The sequence below is a fragment of the Bubalus kerabau genome, chromosome 5, assembly GCF_029407905.1.
Source record: "Bubalus kerabau isolate K-KA32 ecotype Philippines breed swamp buffalo chromosome 5, PCC_UOA_SB_1v2, whole genome shotgun sequence".
Lineage (NCBI taxonomy): Eukaryota > Metazoa > Chordata > Mammalia > Artiodactyla > Bovidae > Bubalus > Bubalus kerabau.
Window position 1 is genome coordinate 33,755,760 of NC_073628.1, and position 22,535 is coordinate 33,778,294.

A 22,535-nucleotide genomic window follows, 5' to 3' on the forward strand; every position below is an offset into this window, starting at 1 on the left:
CAGAATCAAGAGATATAGGTTTCTTTCCCAGAATTTTATTTCTTATCCCTGTGTTCTTTGCCAAGGCTATCCCACTTTAAGCCAAAGTTCTCATCCATAAAATGGAAATGATGACAAGAAGCTCTCTGCCTACCTTAGAGGACCACATGGAGAAAGAAATGAAGTGATGTGGGTATAAAAACACTCAGAAAGATGTAAGGAATCAATTAAATTATCATTATGGTTAATAACCACAAAGCTCTTTTTTAAAAGTGACTCCAACTCATCCACTGATTCACTGTAGATAAAGTGCCTGGTCCTATGGCTTACATTTTAGAAGATGATACATTTAAAATTCATCACCAAATTGCCAGGTAATAGTAAGAAACATGTGAGTGTAGAGATTGATTAAAAGTAAGGAATTATTACCTTAGATATAAGTAGTCATGAAAAGGCCTCTTTGATGGCCAGAATAAAATGAGAAAACAAGCCATCAGATCCTCTGGGAAAAGAATATTCCTGGCAGATGGAAGAGATACAAAGATTCTGAAAAGGGAACATGCTTGGAATGTTCCCGAAACCTCCAGGTGCCTACATATACTACTGAGAAGTGCTTATCATTTTAAAACTGCTGAACTTTGGGTAAAAACATAGGGATCTCTGATGTTCTGGCCCAGGATTTCTCCCATCCATCCCACCCTAGCTTCATTAGAGCAGAGTTTCTTCCAGGGAAGGCAGGCTGCAACTATGTGGTCCAAGAGGGCTCACTTTCATTTGGAGGAGTGAGCAGTGCAAAGGCCCAGCGGGGCCATCAGTGGAAGTGACCTCCCAGAGACGGCAGCAGGAGAGGGTCAACTGCTGCTAGCCTGAGGCTGCAATCCTGGATAGGGCAAGTGAATTCTGGCCAAGACTGCTCAAAGATACAACAGACATTAGAGAGAGGTCCTACACTAGTCATACATGCCTGGCTCTGTGCACATACATAAAAGCTTCAAAAGGGACAACAAGAAAGTTAAAGTTTCTGGACAGCCCTGAAAGAGATCTCAATAATGAGCAATGATATAGATTTTAACACTATCAATCAATGCAACCTAACTGACATATACAAAACATTCCACCCAAGTTCTGAAGAACACACATTACTTTTAACCATTTATGGATAATTCTTCAGACTAGAATATATGCTGGGCCATAAAACATATCTCAATAAATTTTTAATGACTGAAGACACACAAAATGTCTTATTTAACCACAGTAAAATTAAATTAGAGACAAACAACGACAAAAATTTCTCCAAAGAAGATAAACAAATTGCCAATAAGCACATGGCCAATACTCAACATCATTATTAGGAAATGCAAATCAAAACCACAATGAGATAACACTTCATATCCACTAAGATGGCTATAATCAAAAGACAGACAATAACAAATGTGGGAGAAGATATGTAGAAATTAGAAGCATCCTAATGTTGGTGGGCATGTAAAAAGGTGCAGCCACTGTAGAACACGGTCTAGCAGTTCCTTAAATGGTTAAACATAGAGTCACCATGTGACTTAAAAATTCTACTCCTGGGTATATACCAAAGAGAAATGAAAACACAGATCCACACCAAAGTTAGTACATGAATGTTAGTATAAGCGTTATTTATAATAATCAAAAATAAGAAAAAAGCCAAATGCCCATCAACTGATGAATAATCAATACAATAAAATATTATTCAGACTTTTATAAAAAGGAATGATGTCCTGATACATACTAGAACATGGATGAAACTCGCATGTTTTATACTAAGTGAAAGAAGCTAGACACAAAAGACTACATGGTCTGTGAGTCCATTTACATAAAATGTCTGGAAAATTTAAGTTTATATAGACAGAAAGAATATCAGTGGTTTCCTAGGGTTGGGCATGGGAGTTTGAATGAACTGTAAAAGAATACTAGGGAACTCTTTGTGGTGATGGGACTATTCCAAAAATAGATTGTAGAGACAGCTGCACAAGTCTATAAATTTAATACAATCATTGAATTGTACAATCCAACTAGTATGGATGAATTTTACGGTATATAAATAACAGTCAATAATGCTACCTTTTAAAAGTAAAAATTTTAAGTTATATGTAAAACCAGCAGGTTCTTATCTTACATTTTATATAATACAGATATGTAAGGAGTTAAAAGTAAAAATTCCTCAGGAATGCCTGATAAAGATGGCAGATTGAACATACGCATCTATTTCTTAAAATCTCATTAGAACTATAATAAATAATAGTCTGTTAAAGCCATTAAACCCAGAAGGTTGGGGAAAACAGGAAAGAAGGCAGGATTAGCAAAGGAGGCAAAGACAAACAGATGAGCAGTAACTGTTAAAAAGACCAAATCTCAAGTTGATGGCAGGCAAATCTGAAAACCAGTCTACATATCTATGCTGCAAAATTAAGGCAAGGAAAATAGAGTAAATATTTTTAAAAATCAGAGAATTAGTCCAGCAAGTCTTAAAAAAAAAAAAAAATGTGATGATCTAGTTTACCACCCTTGGAAAGGCTAAACACTAAATATTAACAATATTTACCTGTTGGGTAAATCAAATCCTTTACGATTATATAGTGAAAGTGACAAATAGATTCAAGGGATTAGATCTGATAGACAGAGTGCCTGAAGAACTATGGATGGAGGTTAATGACATTGTACAGGAGGCAGTGATCAGGATCATCGCCAAGAAAAAGAAATGCAAAAAGGCAAAATGGTTGTCTGAAGAGGCTTTACAAATAGCTGAGAAAAGAAGAGAAGCTAAAGGCAAAGGAGAAAGGGAAATCTATACCCATTTGAAAGCAGAGTTCCAAAGAATAACAAGGAGAGATAAGAAAGCCTTCTTCAGTAATCATGCAAAGATGGGCACAATAAAGGACAGAAATGGTATAGACCTAACAGAAGCAGAAGATATTAAGAAGAGGTGGCAAGAATACACATAAACTATACAAAAAAGATCTTCACGACCCAGATAATCACGATGGTGTGATCACTCACACTAACCTAGAGCCAGACATCCTGGAATGCGAAGTCAAGTGGCCTTAGGAAGCATCACTACGAACAAAGCTAGTGGAGGTGATGCAATTCCAGTTGAGCTATTTCCAGTCCTAAAAGATGATGCTGTGAAAGTGCTGCACTCAATATGCCAGCAAATTTGGAAAACTCAGCAGTGGCCACAGGACTGGAAAAGGTCAGTGTACTTTCTTTAGAAAAGTGTCTTTTAAGCTTAGGATCAACCTTCTGATACCTTTTGCTCACTTAACATGGAGGCTACCCCAGCTTTTTCAATTACAGAATTTAAAGTAATTTACTCTTGAAGATGACCCAGGACTCTTTCCTGTTTTTTATATATATTCTCTCACATACAGAGCAGCTGTACTTTCTGCTGCTCCAGTCAATCTAATCTTATCTGCTTTCTATCTTCCATAAATTTCCAACAATGGTTCATTAATAAGCATTGTTTTGAATTTATTTTTTATGTATCTTTTCTGAATTTAAGAAATTAAGCATAGCGAGAGAGACAGAGATATGAATTCATCCCACTACACAGATCCAAATTCCAGAGGTCTCTTTCTAAAATGGTTGTTGTTATTCAGTAGTTCAGTCGTATCCAACTCTTTCTGACCCCACGGAGTGTAGCCTGCCAGGCTCCTCTATCCAAGGATTTTCCCAGCAAGAATACTGGAGTGGGTTGACATTTCCTTCTCCAGTGGATCTTGCTGACCCAAGGACTGAACCCACATCTCCTGCACTGGCAAGCAGATTCTTTACCACTGGGCCACCAGGAAAGCCCTTTCTAAGATGGTAGTTTAGACTAAAATAAACATCTAACTACATTATTTAAAATACTTCCTTAGCTCAAGTGGAGAGTCCAAGTTCTTTCACCTGACATGATGGATCCTTAACAATGTGGCTTTTGTTCATGCTGCCTCACACAAGAAAGCATTGACTGCCCTTTTTTCTGGCTGGTATCATTGCCTACATTTACCTGACACTGTGTTACTTACCTGACACTGTGTTATCAATCCTTGTTTACGTGAGCAAAGACCTTACCCATCCTTGACTCTTGGGCACCCACAGAGCCTATAACATAGTAGGTGATCATTTTATAAATGAGAGCTCAGGCATTAAAATGCTAGATAATCTGAGATGGATCTCAGACCAATGAGCCACAAATAAAAGAATTTTAGAACTAGAAGAAACATTAAAGGTTATGTTTATTAAATGAACAAACTGTGAGGGCCCAAGAGCCTTGTGCCAACTATCCTGTACTACCAAGCAGAATAAATCACTCCATCAAATATGACCCTCATTGTATGTTATTCATGTACTCCTCTTGCAGCCCTCATCCTTCTATTTTTTCTCAGGGACTAAGATAACGCAAAAATTTTATCTCTGTATCACCAATACCTGGGCACAAAGAAAGTGCTAAATAAATATCTATGGTTAAATGTATAAATGAACGCTGCAGAGAACTTAATATTGTACTCGTTTCTACTACTAATTCATTCAAGGATAGGAAGCATGTCATGTTATCTCTGAGTTCCAGTTCCTTGTGTCAGGAGATTACAGTATCATTCAAATATTTCCAATATCAAATGGAATGATCTGTGTAAAACCAATATGGAAAACGATGTCATGCTATCTACAGGACAAACCATATCCCCACATATAACTATTAAGGAAATAAAGAGGACTGAGCCACAGGGATAATGTTCTGAATTGGGGAGAAAATGTCCTTGACAATCTGGTGGTTTTAATTGTAGATACTAAAATCAGTACAGGTTTTTACAAAGCAGGTGTTATCCTCTCCGCCATATGGCATGAGCCCCAGGGCTCCTCCTCCTCACTAAGGAACAACAGACCAAAGGCTTTACTGCAATCTCCTTTATAAGACCTCTCTGACATCTTCTTTCTCAGTTCCTTGACACAATGGGAAAAAAACCCAGGACACAGACTCAGAAGACCTTAGTTCTAACCTGGTTGTATCACCATACCAGTTATGAGTCTCCAGGAAAGTCTGTTTCCTATCTGTGAAATGGAGATGATAATTTCTTCACAAGGTTAATTTGTGAGGACTAATTATGTTAACATACATAAGTTACTGGGCTTCCCTCATAGCCCAGTCGATAAAGAATTTGCCTGCGATGCAGGAGACACAGGTTTGATTCCTGGGATGGGAAGATCCCCTGGAGAAGGAAATGGCAACCCATTCCAGTGTTCTTGCCTGGAGAATCCCATTGACAGATGAGCCTGGCAAGCTACAGTCCATGGGGTCATGAGAGTCGTACACGACTTAGCAACTAAACCACCACCATATAAGTTACTAACATAGTGCCTGGCACATCTTAGCTACTCAATAAATAAGAGCTGCTACTTCACCTTTAAAAGCATAAAGACATTTGAGCCACAAAGTACAGTTCAGCTTTGGTTAACATCCCTTCTTCAACAATTTACAACTCAATAATGGGGAGAAATTTCCAGTGATCTTAACATCAGCAAGTTCTTCACCACCTTTTAACTGTATCTCTTCCATCTGATGAAAAAATGAATCAGTGGAAAGCAAAATGAACTGGGAATCAGTTACCTATTGCCAATAACCCTTCTCAATTTCAGTTTTATCATCTATTATACGAGGATAATAACCTGTCTCATTAAACTCCTGTGAAGATTAAAAGAGATCGTGAATATGAAAGGACCCAGGATGCTACTGGCAATGGACATGTGAACCTTTTTTTTAAAATCACTAATTACAGTATAAATGACTCAGAATAAACCAATCTCCAATGCTGGAAGCATGATTCAATGTTCTTGGATTGTGACTCAGTATTGTGTTAGAATGCATGACTCCTCCACTTAAGATCCTTCAGTAGCTTGTTATTACCTTTAAAAGTTAAAATTCCTACATGATCTGACCTGCCTACACTTCACATTCCAATCATAACAAACCACTCGCAGTTCTCTGTGCAAGCCAACCTCACGAACCTCCTTGCCTTAGCACATGCTATTTATCCTCTGCCTGGAATACACTTGTCTCTTTATTATTCTTCCCCAAGATAACTAACTCATTCAGTTCAGACTTCACCAACAGGAAGCTTTCCTTAAACATCCAACCTTCTATTCAGTACGTGCCACAGTATAATTTTATTCAGTATTCTATTGTTGTGTGCCACATGCCGTGGAACCTGCAACTGACAGATGAGACACAGTTCCTGGCCTCATGAAGTTTTAGCATCCTGTACTGTAACTGTTTGCACCTTCATGACACTCACGCGACTAGGAGATAAGGAGTTTGATAATGTCTGATTCATCCCTATACTGTCATTTCTCCACAGAGGACCTGGCATAGAATAGCGGCTTTGAAAATGTTTAGTAAATCAACATAAAATAACCAAGTCTGCACAGGAGACAGCACTAGATAAAAAGAATAGCAGTAATCTAGTATAATAAGCCACAGCTTACTCATTATAAGACCCTTTCAAATACATCAATATCTCATCTCATAATCTGCTTTAGAAAAAGGAACTGGTAAGTTGTGAAGGTCAGAGGGACCCATGAGGTCATCAATGACTTCTATACATTCCTTCAAGTGATAGGACATTCACTACAACTTCAGAGGACAGAATGAATGACCTTATATTAATAGAATCTGCTCCCTTCAACAATTAATCCTAGTCCTGGTTTTGTAAACCCAATTAACCCAAAAGAAGGAATTCTCTTTTAAATGCAGCTATTTGAGGACATTTCCAGGTAAGGCAAAGTGTATAGTCCTCATTCTACTGAGAAAAAAACTTAAGCTCAGAAAGGCAAAAAGGTTCAAAGCTAAAACTGAAAACTGAGTCTAGGAGCCAGTTCTTCTGGTTCCAGGGCTAGGATTTCTAGAGCATTAATAAATTAAAGCTGGAAGGGATATCTACTGCTTATTAACTTCAAGTCCTTTACTCTGAGGCCCAGGGTGGGAGAGTGACCAAGATGAGTGCCCACCAGCCCAGACTCTGCATCTACCACACTGACCTGATCCCTAAAAATCATACCTGCCCATATCAGAATAGAGAAAATAAAGGCTTACCAAAGTGTTAGAAGAATTATAATCCTCAGCTGATTTATCTGCAAAAGAAAAAAGACAAGTGATTCAGTCAGTAAACAATTACAGTGAATCCTTTGAGACTTAAGAAGCCTATTCAGTAAAATACTTGCCAAGCTTAGAATAACAGTGTTACTGATACTACAGTCCCAATACCATGCTAAATACTTTATACACATTACCACCTCTAATCCTTGCTACAGCTGGGTACTATTATTATGTCTACTTTTATAAATTTGGAAACTGACATTCATTGAAGTGATTTGTCTACAAATTATTTAACACACAGGTTATTAGGGGTCAAGATTTGAATCCTGGTCTAATTCTAAATACTATGCTAGAACTACATCCACATTATCAAGCCTCAGTGATTAAGGAAATTTCCTCCATTCTAAGAGAAAAGGAAACAGTTCATAACTGGTATCACCCTGAGACATCTATAACAAATCAGCATGCAACTTCAGCTTTTAGAAAGGATCTTTCTATATCCATGTCTATTCCCCACAAGGAGAGAAAAACTAAGGAAACTTAGTTAAAACTTAGAAAAACTAAGAAAAACTTAGGAAAAGAGCTTCCCGGGTAGCTCAGCTGGTGAAGAATCTGTCTGCAATGCAGGAGACCCTGGTTTGATTCCTGGGTCGAGAAGTTCCCCTGGAGAAGGGATAGGCTACCCACTCCAATATTCTCACTTGGAGAATCCCCATTGATAGAGGATCCTGGTGGGCTACAGTCCATGGGGTAAGCGTCGGACAAGACTAAGCATCTTAGCACAACACAGTCATGTCAAGTATAATTAAAGGTATGGTCTTATTTCTGACACTAGATCTAAACTCTCTCAACATCACCAAATTTTATTAATTTCAAGATATATATTTTTTCACATTAACATCTCTGAAACAAAGATGTGTCCTATAGTCAAAGGTATTTCATGATTCAATTGGCAGCTTCTTTTTTCTTCATGTATGTAAAATAACAATGCATCTTACAATCAATGATATCTTAAACTTGATAAAGTATTAAACATAAACCCAATGGAGATCTAGCAAGAAAATAAGTTTAAACACCAAGTATTATGTTTGGATTTATTCTTTAATTCCTAGAAGTCCAAGAAGAAATTGATTTCATCAGTTCACCACCAATGGAATTAAGGAGAAGAAATATTATATCAAATCCTACATCTACCTCACCAGGAAACAAGCCCAGATAATGTCCAAGATCTCACATACATGAAAGTGTCAGGTATAGCTCCTGTGATCCTGTGACAAATTATGAACCCACAAACTGTGATAATATGTTCTTAAAGCAAGCCCTGAATGGCAAGCTATACCCCAGAGAAATCAAATCAGGATATAGCTTAAACATAATTCACTTGTTTTTCTTGTCCAAAAGCAAATTCCATACCAAACAGAATACTATGCCTTCACTGCACCACCTCCAACCTTCCGTAGTACTACTGTTTTTGAGGACTGGGTATTCTGGTAATAAACATATCTCAATCGTATAAAAGAAGAGTAAGTTTGCACCTTCTAAATGAGATGTACAATTTTTATACATAAAAATTAAATTTCATAGCACAGAATGACACAGCAGAAAGCACTTCCAATCCCTTCATTTTATAAATAAATAAACTAAGGTTCAGAGGAAAAGAAACTGGTTTAAGATTACATAAATCAAATGTCACAAATCCGTGGCAAAGAGGGCTAAAACCCAGAACCTGAGGTTGTCAGTTCAGTTCAGTTCAGTCACTCAGTCGTGTTCGACTCTTTGCGACCCCATGGACTGCAGCACGCCAGACCTCCCTGTCCATCACCAACTCCCGGAGTTTACTCAAACTCCTGTCCATCGAGTCGGTGATGCCATCCAACCATCTCATCCTCTGTGGTCCCCTTCTCCTCCCACCTTCAATCTTTGCCAGCGTCAAGGTCTTTTCAAATGAGTCAGCTCTTCGCATGAGGTGGCCAAAGTATTGGAGATTCAGCTACAACATCAGTCTTTCCAGTGAATATTCAGGACTGATCTCCTTTAGGATGGACAGGTTGGATCCCCTTCCAGTCCAAGGGACTCTCAAGAGTCTTCTCCAACACCACAGTTCAAAAGCATCAATTCTTCGGTGCTCAGCTTTCTTTTTAGTCCAACTCTCACATCCATACATGACCACTGAAAAAACCATAGCCTTGACTAGATAGACCTTTGTTGGCAAACTAATGTCTCTACTTTTTAATATGCTGCCTAGGTTGCTCATAACTTTTCTTACAAGAAGTAAGTGTCTTTTAATTTCATGGCTGAAGTCACCATCTGTAGTGATTTTGGAGCCAAAAAAAATAAAAGTCTGCCACTGTTTCCACTGTTTCTCCATCTATTTGCCATGAAGTGATGAGATCAGAAGCCATGATCTTTGTTTTCTGAATGCTGAGCTTTAAGCCAACTTTTTCACTTTCTTCTTTCACTTTCATCAAGAGGCTCTTTAGTTCCTCTTCACTTTCTGCCATAAGGGTGATATCATCTGCATTCCTGAGGTTATCGATATTTTCCCGGAAATCTTCATTCCAGCTTGTGCTTCATCCAGCCCAGCGTTTCTCACGGTGTACTCTGCATATAAGTTAAATAAGCACAGTAACAATATACAGACTTGATGTACTCCTTTTCCTACTTGGAACCAGTCTGTTGGTCCATGTCCGGTTCTAACTGTTGCTTCTTGACCTGCATACAGATTTCTCAAGAGGCAGGTCAGGTGGTCTGGTATTCCCATCTATTTCAGAATTTTCCACAGTTTATTGTGATCCACACAGTCAAAGGCTTTGGCATAGTCAATAAAGCAGAAATAGAAGTTTTTCTGGAACTCTCTTGCTTTTTCCATGATCCAGCAGATGTTGGCAATTTGATCTCTGGTTCCTCTGCCTTTTCTAAAACCAGATTGAGGTTGTCAATCTAATCTAAATTTTGCTTATCACATTACCTATTAGTTGGTACAGAAAATAAAGTGCTAAAAAAATAGGAAACAAACAACAAAAAAAATTGGCATGAAAAATTGTGCTTTGGTTTTAGACAGCAAAGGACTTAAAGACCCAAGTTGAAAACACACTTACATCACTGGTGTATCACTCAATTGATATGTTAAGGCTCTATGAATAAATCACTTACTTCCCCTGAGCCTAAATAATTTCTCTGAGTATGCAAAATGTGGGTAACAGTGCTTGTGCTGCCAGTCTCTCAATGTCATCATGAGAATCAAATGAGATAATTTATGTGCAAGCATATACAAACTGAAGTAGTGTTGTCATAATTAATATGAGAATAGTATGAGAAGAAAGGAAATAGGAAAATGAGAGATAGGACATTTAAAATAACTGTGCCATAAAAAAATGAGATCTACTGTATAATACAGAGAACTATATTCAATATCCTATGATATACTGTAAAGCAATTATCCTCCAATTTAAATTTTTAATAAATAATTTTTTTTAAGGAAAAAATATCATATGATAAACCATACTGGAAAGAATATTTTAAAATAGAATGTATATATAACTGAATCACTTTCCTGTATAGCAGTAACTAACACAACACTGTAAATCAATTATACTTCAATAAAAAAATAACTATGACAAATATACACTTTTGCCTGGAGCTGCTGTGGTCTTCAATTTACAGAAAACAAAAAATCTTTCAATGTTATTCATTTATGGATACATGCAGGAACATACACACAATACCCTGAATGTGTATATCATATACCCATATTCACTCATATATACTTAAAGGGGATTTTTTTATATTCCAAACATACAGAAACCCACAGAGCTGCTTCCATAAACAGTATTTGTATATATCTACACACATACACATAAAAAGAGATTATTTCAAAGACTCTGCTACTGAGGCTTTCAAAACCAGCTCCTAATCTGACATCTCCATGACAAACTCTTGAAAACACAAACCCTAATCTAGAAAACTTTCCTACCCATGATCCCTCAAACCTAATACTGCCTTGGAATAACTCACTCCCTCAATGGAAGAAGTGAGATAGATCCAGCGGGGACAGATATCAGTAAAGGAATATGCTAGGGACATGTATAATGCTCTGCTGGGCACCACTATGCAGAATGAGCAAAGCTGCAGTCTGTCATCCTCACCATCTGTGCCCTCTGCTACAAGCCAGATACTTGCTGGGAAAAGCATCCTTCAAAATCAGTTAGTTCATCCTGGTTCTCACTATCCCCAACAACACTGACCTTTAAAAGAGACAACAGTAACACCAGCATTAAGCACTGAACTCAGAGTTAAGAATAGTGGTTAAGAGACTACTAATTTAGGCACAATAGAAAGGCATTTGGGGCTCTAATGTTTGCAAAACAAGAGGAAACTGAAAGTGGTATATACTAAAGATACTACTTGCCCTAAAATTCTAAGATGCTATATAAAAGGCAAGTTTCCAGAAATGTAGGCCTTCTTAGGACTTGCTTAAGAAAAGAAAAATCTCTCTGCCATGGAAGGAGGTGTTCCGAGTAAGAGTTACTAGAAGGAAGTGGTAATTCCTAGTCCTGGAATTAGGAGACCTGGATTCTAATCCCAATTCTGGTATGAAAAACATTCTGAAAAACACAGCCCTTTATACAGAGACAACGAATACATCTAAAGAACATTTATTATTATTTGGCCTTTTTTCATTTGACTGATAAAAATTCATTTCTTGAGGAAGAAATTGGGCTTGCCTACTTAAATGTGTTATCACATAACTTACTGATATTGAAACGATGATAACAATGGCTTACATTTCCATGGTGCTGTTTTATAACCTACAAAGAATTTTCACATCAGTGAGCTCATTTATTCTCATTACAACCTCTTGAGATAGGAAATAACATCCCCATTTTGAAGCTCAAAGAAACGAAGTAATTACTAAAATCTAGTCAGTATCAGAATCCAGATTTTCTAGCACAAAGTCTATGTTTTTATACATAATATCACAGTATTTTTTAGAAACATGCCGTTTTAGAGTAAAGACTCAAGTTTGATGCAAAAACCCAAAATCGTAGCTCTCAAATTTCAAAATTCCTTCTTAGTGAAAGTGCCATCTCTACTCTTCCCATAATGTTCTTCCTTCACACCAACGAGCATCCAATATGAAAAAAAAATTTTTTTCCCCTAGACTGTCCTTGTACACAATCTCCATACCTGTAAAGCTCATATACTTCTGGCTGTTGGAGGTCTTCTTTGAGTTATAAAATTCCAACACATCCAGAACAGCCTGCGGGTTTTTCTTCTGCTCCGACTTAGTGATATTTGATGTCTGAAGCAAGCGGGCCCATTGCTCTGGCATCCCCTGTAAGAGAGATATGTAAGGCTGTCAGCAAGGCACACAGTCACAGGGACCCTGAAGCAAATTCAGAACTAACTGTGGAGTGGAAGATTGGTTCAAGATGAGGAAGCAGAGGACATGTGCTCACCTCTTCCTCCAACAGTTAGTTAGTTTAGCACAACTAACTGCTGAACAGTTAGCTAGTTTGCTGGAACCCACCAAAAAAAAGTCCAAAGACAAAGGTGTAGCTGCAATGAGACCATAGGACAGGCACAATCACTGTAAAACCAAATCCAATATCTGCCAGGTGGGAGACCCACAAACTGGAGAACAATTATACCACCCAGAAGTTCTGCCACTGTTGTGAAGGTTCTGAGCCCTACGTCAGGCTTCCCAGACTAGGAGTCTGGCAATGGCACTAGGAAACCCCAGGGAATCTAACTTTGAAAGCCAATGAGATTTGACTACAGAACTTCCACAGGACTAGGGGAAACATACTCCACTTTTGGAGAGCACATACAAAACGTTGAGCCCAACAGAACCCAGGGAAAGGAGCAGAGACCCCATAGGAGAATGAACCAAACCTATCTGCTAGTGCTGTAGAGTCTCCTGAAGAGGCAAGGGGTGGCTGCTGCTCACGGTGACAAGGGCACTGGCAGCAGCACTACCCATGGGCATGAGTGCTCCTGCAGCCTGCCATCAGCCCTATCATAGAGCCTTTAGGTCCAGGGTTAGGTCACCTCAGGCCAAACAACAAACAGGGAGGGAACACAGTCCCACTCATCAGCAGACAAGTGGGTTAAAGTCGCTGCCCACAAAAGCAAAATCAAGAATACTATACCCAGTGAGGCTCTCATTTAGATTTGACATGGAAATCAAAAGATTTAAAGACAAGCAAAAACTAAGAGAATTCAGCACCAGCAGACCCACTTTGCAACAAATGTTAAAGGAACTCCTCTGGGTGGGAAAGAGACTAGCAACTTTAAAAAAGAAAACTTCTATATATATATGTATTGTTATATCAAAACCTCATGGGTGCAGCAAACCCAAAAACTACATTGTGTGTTAGTTGCTCAGTCATATCCGACTCTGCAATGACAAGGACTGTAGCCTGCCAGGCTCCTCTGTCCATGGGATTCTCCAAGCAAGAATAGTGGAGTGGATTGCCATTTCCTTCTCCAGGGGATCTTCCTGACCCAGGGCTTCAACCAGGGTCTCCTGCATTGCAGGTAGATTCTATAGATACACATAAGCAAAAGAAAGATCACCCCAAACACAACACTAAAGATGGTAATCAAACCGCAAGAGAACAAAGGAGGAAGGGAAGAAAAAAGACCCATGAAAACAAACAGAATAATTAACAAAATGGCAATAGGAATATACATATTGATAATTACCTTAAATGCAAATATATTATATGTGCCAACCAAAACACAAAGACCAGCTGGGTGGATACAGAAACAAGACTCATATATATGCTGTCTACAAGAGACGCACTTTAGACCTAGGGATACATACAGACTGAAAGTGAGGGGTTAGAAGAAGGTATTCCATGGAAATCAAAATTAAAAGAAAACTGGAGTAGCAATACTCATACAAAACACAATAGACTTTAAAACAAAGACTGTTATAAGAGACAAAGAAGGCCACTAAATAATGATCAAGGGATGAATCCAAGAAGATATAAAAACTGTAAACATATATGTATTCAACATAGGAGCACCTCAATATATAAGGCAAATTTTAACAATGGTAAAAGGGGAAATTAATAGTAATGCAATAGTAGTGGAAATTCAGCATCACTAATTATTAGAGAAATGCAAATCAAAACCACAATGAATATTACCTCACACCAGTCAGAATGGCCATCATCAAAAAACCCCCAAACAATAAATGCTGGAGATGGTGTGCAGAGAAGGGAACCCTCCTACACTGTTGGTGAGAATGTAAATTGGTACAGCCACTATAGAGAACAGTATGGAGGCTTAGTTTAAAAAACTAAAAACAGAGCTACCATATGACCCTGCACCCCACTCCTGGGCATATATCCAAAGAAAAATATGATCTGAACGGATATGCGTATTCCAATGTTCATTGCAGCACTGTTTACAATAGCCAAGAAATAGCCAACAGAAGCAACCTAAATGTCTGACAGAGAAATGGATAAAGAAAATGTGGTATAGACAGACAATGGAATACTACTTGGCCATAAGAAAGAATGAAATAATCTCATTTGCAGCAACATGGATGGACCTACAGATTGTTATACCAAGTGAAGTAACTCAGACAGAGAAATATCATATGATACCCCTTATATGCAGAACTTGAAAAGAAACAATACAATTAAACTTACTTACAAAACAGAAACAGACCCACAACCTTAGAGAACAAACTTATGGTTACCGAAGGAAAGGACGGGGGGAAGGGATAGTTAGGGAGTTTGGGATCACCACCTACACACTGCTATATTTAAAATAGGTAACCAATAAGGTCCTACTGTGTAGCACAGGGAGGTCTGCTCAATGTTACATGGCAGTCTGGATGGAAAAGGAGTTTGGGGGAGAATGGATACATGTATATGTATGACTGAGTACCCCTGCTGTCCACCAGAAATTCACAACATTGTTAACTGGCTATCAGTCAGTTCAGTCACTCAGTCATGTCTGACTCTTTGCAACCCCATGGACTGTATCACACCAGGCTTCCCTGTCCATCATCAATTCCCAGAGCTTGCTCAAACTCATGTCCATCCAGTTGGTGACGCCATCCAACCATCTCATCCTCTGTCATTCCCTTCTCCTTCTGCCTTCAATCTTTCCCAGCATCAGCATCTTTTCTAATGAGTCAGCCCTTCCCATCAGATGGCCAAAGTATTGGAGCTTCAGCATCAGTCCTTCCAATGAATATTCAGGATTGATTTCCTTTAGGATTGACTGGTTTGATCTCCCTGCAGTCCAAGGGACTCTCAAGAATCTTCTCCGACACCACAATTCAAGAGCATCAATTCTTTGGTGTTCAGCCTTCTGTATGGTCCAGCTCTCCCATCTATACATGACTACTGGAAAAAGTATAGCTTTGACTACACAGACCTCTGTTGGCAAAGTAATGTCTCTGCTTTTTAATATGCTATCTAGGTTTGTCACAGCTTTCCTTCCAAGGAGCAAGAATCCAATATAAAATAAAAACAATTTTTAAAATTTTTTTAAAAGAACTAACTTTGATAACTGATAGCAGCTAAAGATGAGTTTAGTCATTCCTTTCTCTGCTCTCAGAGCTTCTCACAGGCCTCTCTTACAAGACATCTTACTGTATCAGTTAACTTCTTGAGATGTTTGCTCCTCACCAGGCTATGCCTCCTTTAAAGCATGAACCTCATCTGATTTGTCTCTGGATCATCAATGCCCACCACAGAGTCCCTGCCAAAAGGCCACTTAACCGAGGTCTATTTAAGGAATGGAGATTTAAAGGCTTCTCTGGTACAATTCTGGAGGTGTAGAAACAGTCCCTCTCAAGAACATGAGAAGACAGTAAAAAGGGTCTCAGGAAAAGACAGAGGCATCAGGAAGTCTGGAAAAGATTAAATCTAACAGTGCATAGCCAGAACTCTGAAAGACCAAATGTCTTTCTGTGACCCAAAACTTACTGTAAACTCGCCTGTGACAGCATCAAAACCAACGTGAATCGTGTGCTCAAAATCTGAAGGAAGAGAAATCTCTGGCCGTTCCTTCTCCTTCTTTTTATTTGCTGCAAGAGAAACAGGAAAAAGGAGATAAAAACAAGGATATGACTACATCTTTATTTATTTAGCTCTTTTGTTGAGCTCTAAGCTCTTTTAAAGGCCAAGGACTATGATACAAATTTACCTGTGTATTTACAGAGCCCAAAACCAGACCTAGATTGAAGTAGATGCTCAAATCATGATTAAAGGTTTAATTTTTCATTGAACTAAAGTAAGGCAGGAGCACAAAGAACATTTATCAAAATGTCTTAGTTTTACCACTAATGAGTCTGTTGATCCAGGGCAAGTAACTTCTTTTTTCTGAACCCTGGTTTCCCCATCTGCAAAATGAGAAGACTCAAGTAAATGGTCTCTAAAGAGCCTTCCAACCCAGACATCTTATATTCTATAAGCTTCTAGAACCTGCTTCTACCTTTTGATTCTTGATTATGCATCACTTTAAGGTTCTCCACATTATGGAGTTTTAGATTTGGAAATTGTTTCTTAAAATGAGTATCTAATAATTAATCAAGTACAACGATTCAAGTTACTTTTTTCTATTATAATTGATTTACATTTTTTTTATTTTATTTTTAAACTTTACAATATTGTATTAGCTCCGCCAAACATCGAAATGAATCCGCCACAGGTACACCCGTGCCCCACCATCCTGAACCCCCCTCCCTCCCCCCTCCCCACACCCTTCCCTTGGGTCTTCCCAGTGCACCAGGCCCAAGCATCCAGTATCGTGATTTACAATATTAGTTTCAGGTGAACCACACTGTAATTCAATATTTCTATAAACTATCCTCCATTTAAAGTTGTTATAAAATATTGGCTATATGCCCTGTACTGTAAAATATATCTCTGTATCTTATGTATTAATTCAAGTTCTTCATATGTATTAATATTCACTGTGGCCTCACAGCAACCTTATCAGTTAAGTACTATCATCCTTACTTTGCAGATAAAGATGCTGAAGCATAGAGACTAAGCTATTCGCCCAAGATCAAATGGTTAGTAACAGCAGCAGTCAGACTCAAATCTAGGCAGTCTGGCCCAGGCTCTAAGTTCTAAACCACTATTCTATGCTGCCTCCCTAGGCTAGGACCTCAAAGAATCATTAGCAGGTATTCACTAAAGGTCTGCTGATCTGGCACAAAAAGCTTCAATATTTACAGAGTTATTGTGCCCTTGTCATACCCTTGTGTTCCCCCCAAATTCATATATTCTAACTCCCAGTACCTCACAGTATGATCTTATTTGGAATCAGAGCCATTGCAGATATAATTATTTAAAATATGATTAGGTCATACTGAAGTAGGTTCAGTCCCTAATCCTGTCAATGTCCTTATAAAAAGGGAATATTTGGAGACAAATGCACACAGGAGGAGATAAATGCAGAGATCAGACCAGTGCTCCTTCAAGCCCAACAAATTTTTCCTCACAGCTCTCAGAAGGAACCAACCCTACGAACACCTTCATCCTGGACTTCCAGCCTCCAAAACTGAAAATTTCTTGTTTAAGCTCCTTGTTTGGGGTAATTTGTTGCAGCAGTACTAGCAAATTAATATAACCCTCTCCCAGCTAAAAAGAATTTCAGGTCTTGGTATTAGCTAGACCTAGTCCATTGGATGGAGAAGGCACTGGCAACCCACTCCAGTACTCTTGCCTGGAAAATCCCATGGATGGAGGAGCCTGGTAGGCTGCAGTCCATGGGGTCACTAAGAGTTGCACATGACTGAGCAACTTCACTTTCCCTTTTCCCTTTCATGCATTGGAGAAGGAAATGGCAACCCACTCCAGTATTCTTGCCTGGAGGATCCCAGGGACGGAGGAGCCTGGTAGGCTGCCGTCTATGGGGTCACACAGAGTCAGACACAACTGAAGAGACTTAGCAGCAGCAGCAACAGCAGTCCATTGGAGCCTCAATGCAATTTTGTAACAAGTAGGATAGTGATACTGGTGCCCATTTGACAGAAGAAACTAGAAGTTTCAAGAAGTTAAGTAGCCTTTCCAAGGTACAGAGCAAGTTAGCAGCAGATCTGGGGCCAGGATTGAGGTCTTCAGGCTCCCAGCCCCAAAGCCTTTGTATTCTGTCACTCCTCGGTCAGTTCAGTTCAGTCACTCAGTCGTGTCCAACTCTTTGCGACCCCATGAATCTCAGCATGCCAGGCCTCCCTGTCCATCACCAACTCCCGGAGTTTACCCAGACTCACGTCCATCGAGTCAGTGATGCCATCCAACCATCTCATCCTCTGTCGTCCCCTTTTCCTCCTGCCCCCAATCCCTCCCAGCATCAGAGTCTTTTCCAATGAGTCAGCTATTCGCATCAGGTGGCCAAAGTACTGGAGTTTCAGCTTCAGCATCAGTCCTTCCAAAGAACACCCAGGACCGATATCCTTCAGAATGGACTGGTTGGATCTCCTTGCAGTCCAAAGGACTCTCAAGAGTCTTCTCCAACACCATAGTTCAAAAGCATCAATTCTTCGGTGCTCAGCTTTCTTCACAGTCCAACTCTCACATCCATACATAATTACTGGAAAAACCATAGCCTTGACTAGACGGACCTTTGTTGGCAAAGTAATGTCTCTGCTTTTGAATATGCTATCTAGGTTGGTCATAACTTTCCTTCCGAGGAGTAAGCGTCTTTTAATTTCATGGCTGCAATCACCATCTGCAGTGATTTTGGAGCCCAGAAAAATAAAGTCTGACACTGTTTCCACTGTTTCCCCATCTATTTCCCATGAACTGATAGGATGCCATGATCTTCGTTTTCTGAATGTTGATCTTTAAGCCAACTTTTTCACTCTCCTCCTGTCACTCCTACTATATATAAAATAGATAATGAGGACCTACAGCATAGCACAGGGAACTCTACTCAATACTCAATAATGGCCTACATGGGAAAAGAACTCAAAAAAGAGTGGGTATATGTATGTCAGATTCACTTTGCTATATACCTAAAACTCAACACAGCATTGTTAACCAACCCCAATAAAAATAAACTTTTTAATAAAATATTGACTTGGAAAAAATTTTCATTCAGGCTTTCCTCACCATCTTACAGAAAAATGTGAATGAATTTTTGGCCAACCCAATAAAAACTATAATTTCACACACACACACAATTCGATAATAAGAAAACAAACCAATGAACGACATAGGCAAAAGACATGAAGAGACACCTCGCTAAAGAAGATATACAGACAGAAAAGATACTCAACATCATATTTCATTAGGGAACTGAAATTAAAACAATAAAAACCCCTACACACCTACTAGAATGCCAAAATCCAAAACTGACAACAAAAAATGTTAACAAGAATATGGAATAACAAGAATTTTCATTCATTAGAACTGGGGATGCAAAATGGTTCAGTCACTTTGGAAGAAAGGTTGGCAGTTTCTCAAAAAATTAAACATACTCTTACCATACAATCCAGCATTTGTGCTCCTCTGTTATTTACCCAAAGGAGCTGATAACTTATTCACCAAAAACTTGCACATGGATGTCTGCAGCAGCTTTATTCATAATTGCCAAAACTTGGAAGCAACCAGATGTCCTTCAGTAGGTGAATGGATAAACTGTGATACATCCAGAAAATGGAATATTTTTCAGCACTAAGAAGAAATGACCTATCAAGCCATGAAAAGATAATGAGGAACCTTAAATCCACACTACTAGGTGAAAGAAACCAATCTGAAAAGACTACATACTACATGATTCCAACTATCTGACATCTGAAAAGGCAAAACTATGGAGACAGTATAAGGATCAGTGGTCGCCAGAGATGAGAGGGGAAGGAAGGATGAGTTACCAGAGCACAGAGAAATTTTGCTGCTGCTGCTGCTGCTAAGTCACTTCAGTCGTGTCCGACTCTATGCAACCCCATAGACGGTAGCCCACCAGGCTCCTCCGTCCCTGGGATTCTCCAGGCAAGAACACTGGAGTGGGTTGCTATTTCCTTTTCCAATGTATGAAAGTGAGAAGTGAAAGTGAAGTCGCTCAGTTGTGTCCGACTCTTAGCGACCCCATGGACTGCAGCCCACCAGGCTCCTCCATCCATGGGATTTTCCAGGCAAGAGTACTGGAGTGGGGTGCCATTGCCTTCTCCAAGAGAAATTTTAGGGTGATGAAAATATTTTGCATGATACTATAATATTGTGTGTGTGTATCCATATACATATATATATTTATTCAACTCACAGATTCACAACACCAACAGTGAAGTCTAATGTAAAAAATGGATGTAAAGCGAATATGATGTGCTCATGTAGGTTCATCTATTGTAACAAATGTACACCTAAGGACAAGATGTTGGTAGTGAGGTTAGATGTGCATATGTGGGAGCAGAGTGCTTACAGGAAATCTGTGTACTTTTCACTCAATATTGCTGTGAACCTAAAGCTTCTATAAAAAATGAACTTTTTTATAAAGATTTTGAGAACTCTGCCCTACAGACTTATATCCTCTATCTCCCACTACAGGAAAACCTTGTTTTACTATGCTGGAGTTATTATACTTCACAGTAACTAAGTACTTTTTACAAATTGACAATTTGTGGCAACCTTGCATTACCAGATGATGGTTAACATATTTTAGTGATTAAAGTATTTTTCAATTAAGGTATGTACACTGTTTATTTAAAAATAGATGTTCACTTAATAGACCACAGTACAGTGTAAACGTAACTTTTATATTCACCTAACAGAAGCAGAAGATATTAAGAAGAGGTGGCAAGAATACACAGAAGAACTGTACAAAACAGATCTTCATGACTCAGATAATCACGATGGTGTGATCACTGACCTAGAGCCAGACATCCTGGAACGTAAAGTCAAGTGGGCCTTAGAAAGCATCACTACGAACAAAGCTAGTGGAGGTGATGGAATTCCAGTTGAGCTATTTCAAATCCTGAAAGATGATGCTGTGAAAGTGCTGCACTCAATATGCCAGCAAATTGGGAAAACTCAGCAGTAGCCACAGGACTGGAAAAGGTCAGTTTTCATTCCAATCCCAAAGAAAGGTAACGCCAAAGAATGCTCAAACTACCACACAATTGCACTCATCTCACATGCTAGTAAAGTAATGTTCAAAATTCTCCAAGCCAGGCTTCAGCAATATGTGAACCGTGAACTTCCTGATGTTCAAGCTGGTTTTAGAAAAGGCAGAGGAACCAGAGATCAAATTGCCAACATCCGCTGGATCATGGAAAAAGCAAGAGAGTTCCAGAAAAACATCTATTTCTGCTTTATTGACTATACCAAAGCCTTTGACTGTGTGGATCACAATAAACTGTGGAAAATTCTGAAAGAGATGGGAACACCAGACCACCTGACCTGCCTCTTGACAAATCTGTATGCAGGTCAGGAAGCAACAGTTAGAACTGGACATGGAACAACAGACTGGTTCCAAATAGGAAAAGGAGTACGTCAAGGCTGTATTTTGCCACCCTGTTTAAACTTATATGCAGAGTACATCATGAGAAATGCTGGACTGGAAGAAACACAAGCTGGAATCAAGATTGCCGGGAGAAATATCAATAACCTCAGATATGCAGATGACACCACCCTTATGGCAGAAAGTGAAGAGGAACTCAAAAGCCTCTTGATGAAAGTGAAAGAGGAGAGTGGGAAAGTTGGCTTAAAGCTCAACATTCAGAAAATGAAGATCATGGCATCCAGTCCCATCACTTCATGGGAAATAGACGGGGAAACGGTGGAAACAGTGTCAGACTTTATTTTTCTGGGCTCCAAAATTACTGCAGATGGTGACTGCAGCCATGAAATTAAAAGACACTTACTCCTTGGAAGGAAAGTTATGACCAACCTAGATAGCATATTCAAAAGCAGAGACATTACTTTGCCAACAAAGGTCCATCTAGTCAAGGCTATGGTTTTTCCTGTGGTCATGTATGGATGTGAGAGTTGGACTGTGAAGAAGGCTGAGCGCCCAAGAATTGATGCTTTTGAACTGTGGTGTTGGAGAAGACTCCTGAGAGTCCCTTGAACTGCAAGAAGATCCAACCAGTCCATTCTGAAGGAGATCAGCTCTGGGATTTCTTTGGAAGGAATGATGCTAAAGCTGAAACTCCAGTATTTTGGCCACCTCATGCGAAGAGTTGACTCATTGGAAAAGACCCTGATGCTGGGAGGGATTGGGGGCAGGAGGACAAGGGGACGACAGAGGAGGAGATGGCTGGATGGCATCACTGACTCGATGGACATGAGTCTGGGTGAACTCCAGGAGTTGGTGATGGACAGGGAGGCCTGGCATGCTGTGATTCATGGGGTCACAAAGAGTCGGACACGACTGAGCGACTGAACTGAACTGAACTGAACTGGAAATCAGAAAAATTCATGTTACTCCTTTTACTGTGATGCTCACTCTATTGGGGTAGTCAGAACTAAACCCACAGCAT

The 22,535-nt window shown here is 39.2% G+C and overlaps 1 protein-coding gene across 8 annotated transcripts in view; it reads right to left on the minus strand.

Annotated features, from left to right (window-relative positions):
- The window catches only part of PAK1 (p21 (RAC1) activated kinase 1), a 170,644-nt gene that overhangs the window by 46,371 nt on the left and 101,738 nt on the right, over positions 1 to 22,535 (minus strand). For all 8 annotated transcript variants that reach the window (XM_055581397.1, XM_055581396.1, XM_055581399.1 and 5 more), the window contains 3 exons: positions 16,036 to 16,136; positions 12,269 to 12,416; positions 7,079 to 7,116 (listed from right to left, as the gene is read on the minus strand). In XM_055581397.1, coding sequence (XP_055437372.1) covers positions 7,079 to 7,116; positions 12,269 to 12,416; positions 16,036 to 16,136 — 287 coding nt within the window. The remainder of the gene's footprint in view (positions 1 to 7,078; positions 7,117 to 12,268; positions 12,417 to 16,035; positions 16,137 to 22,535) is intronic.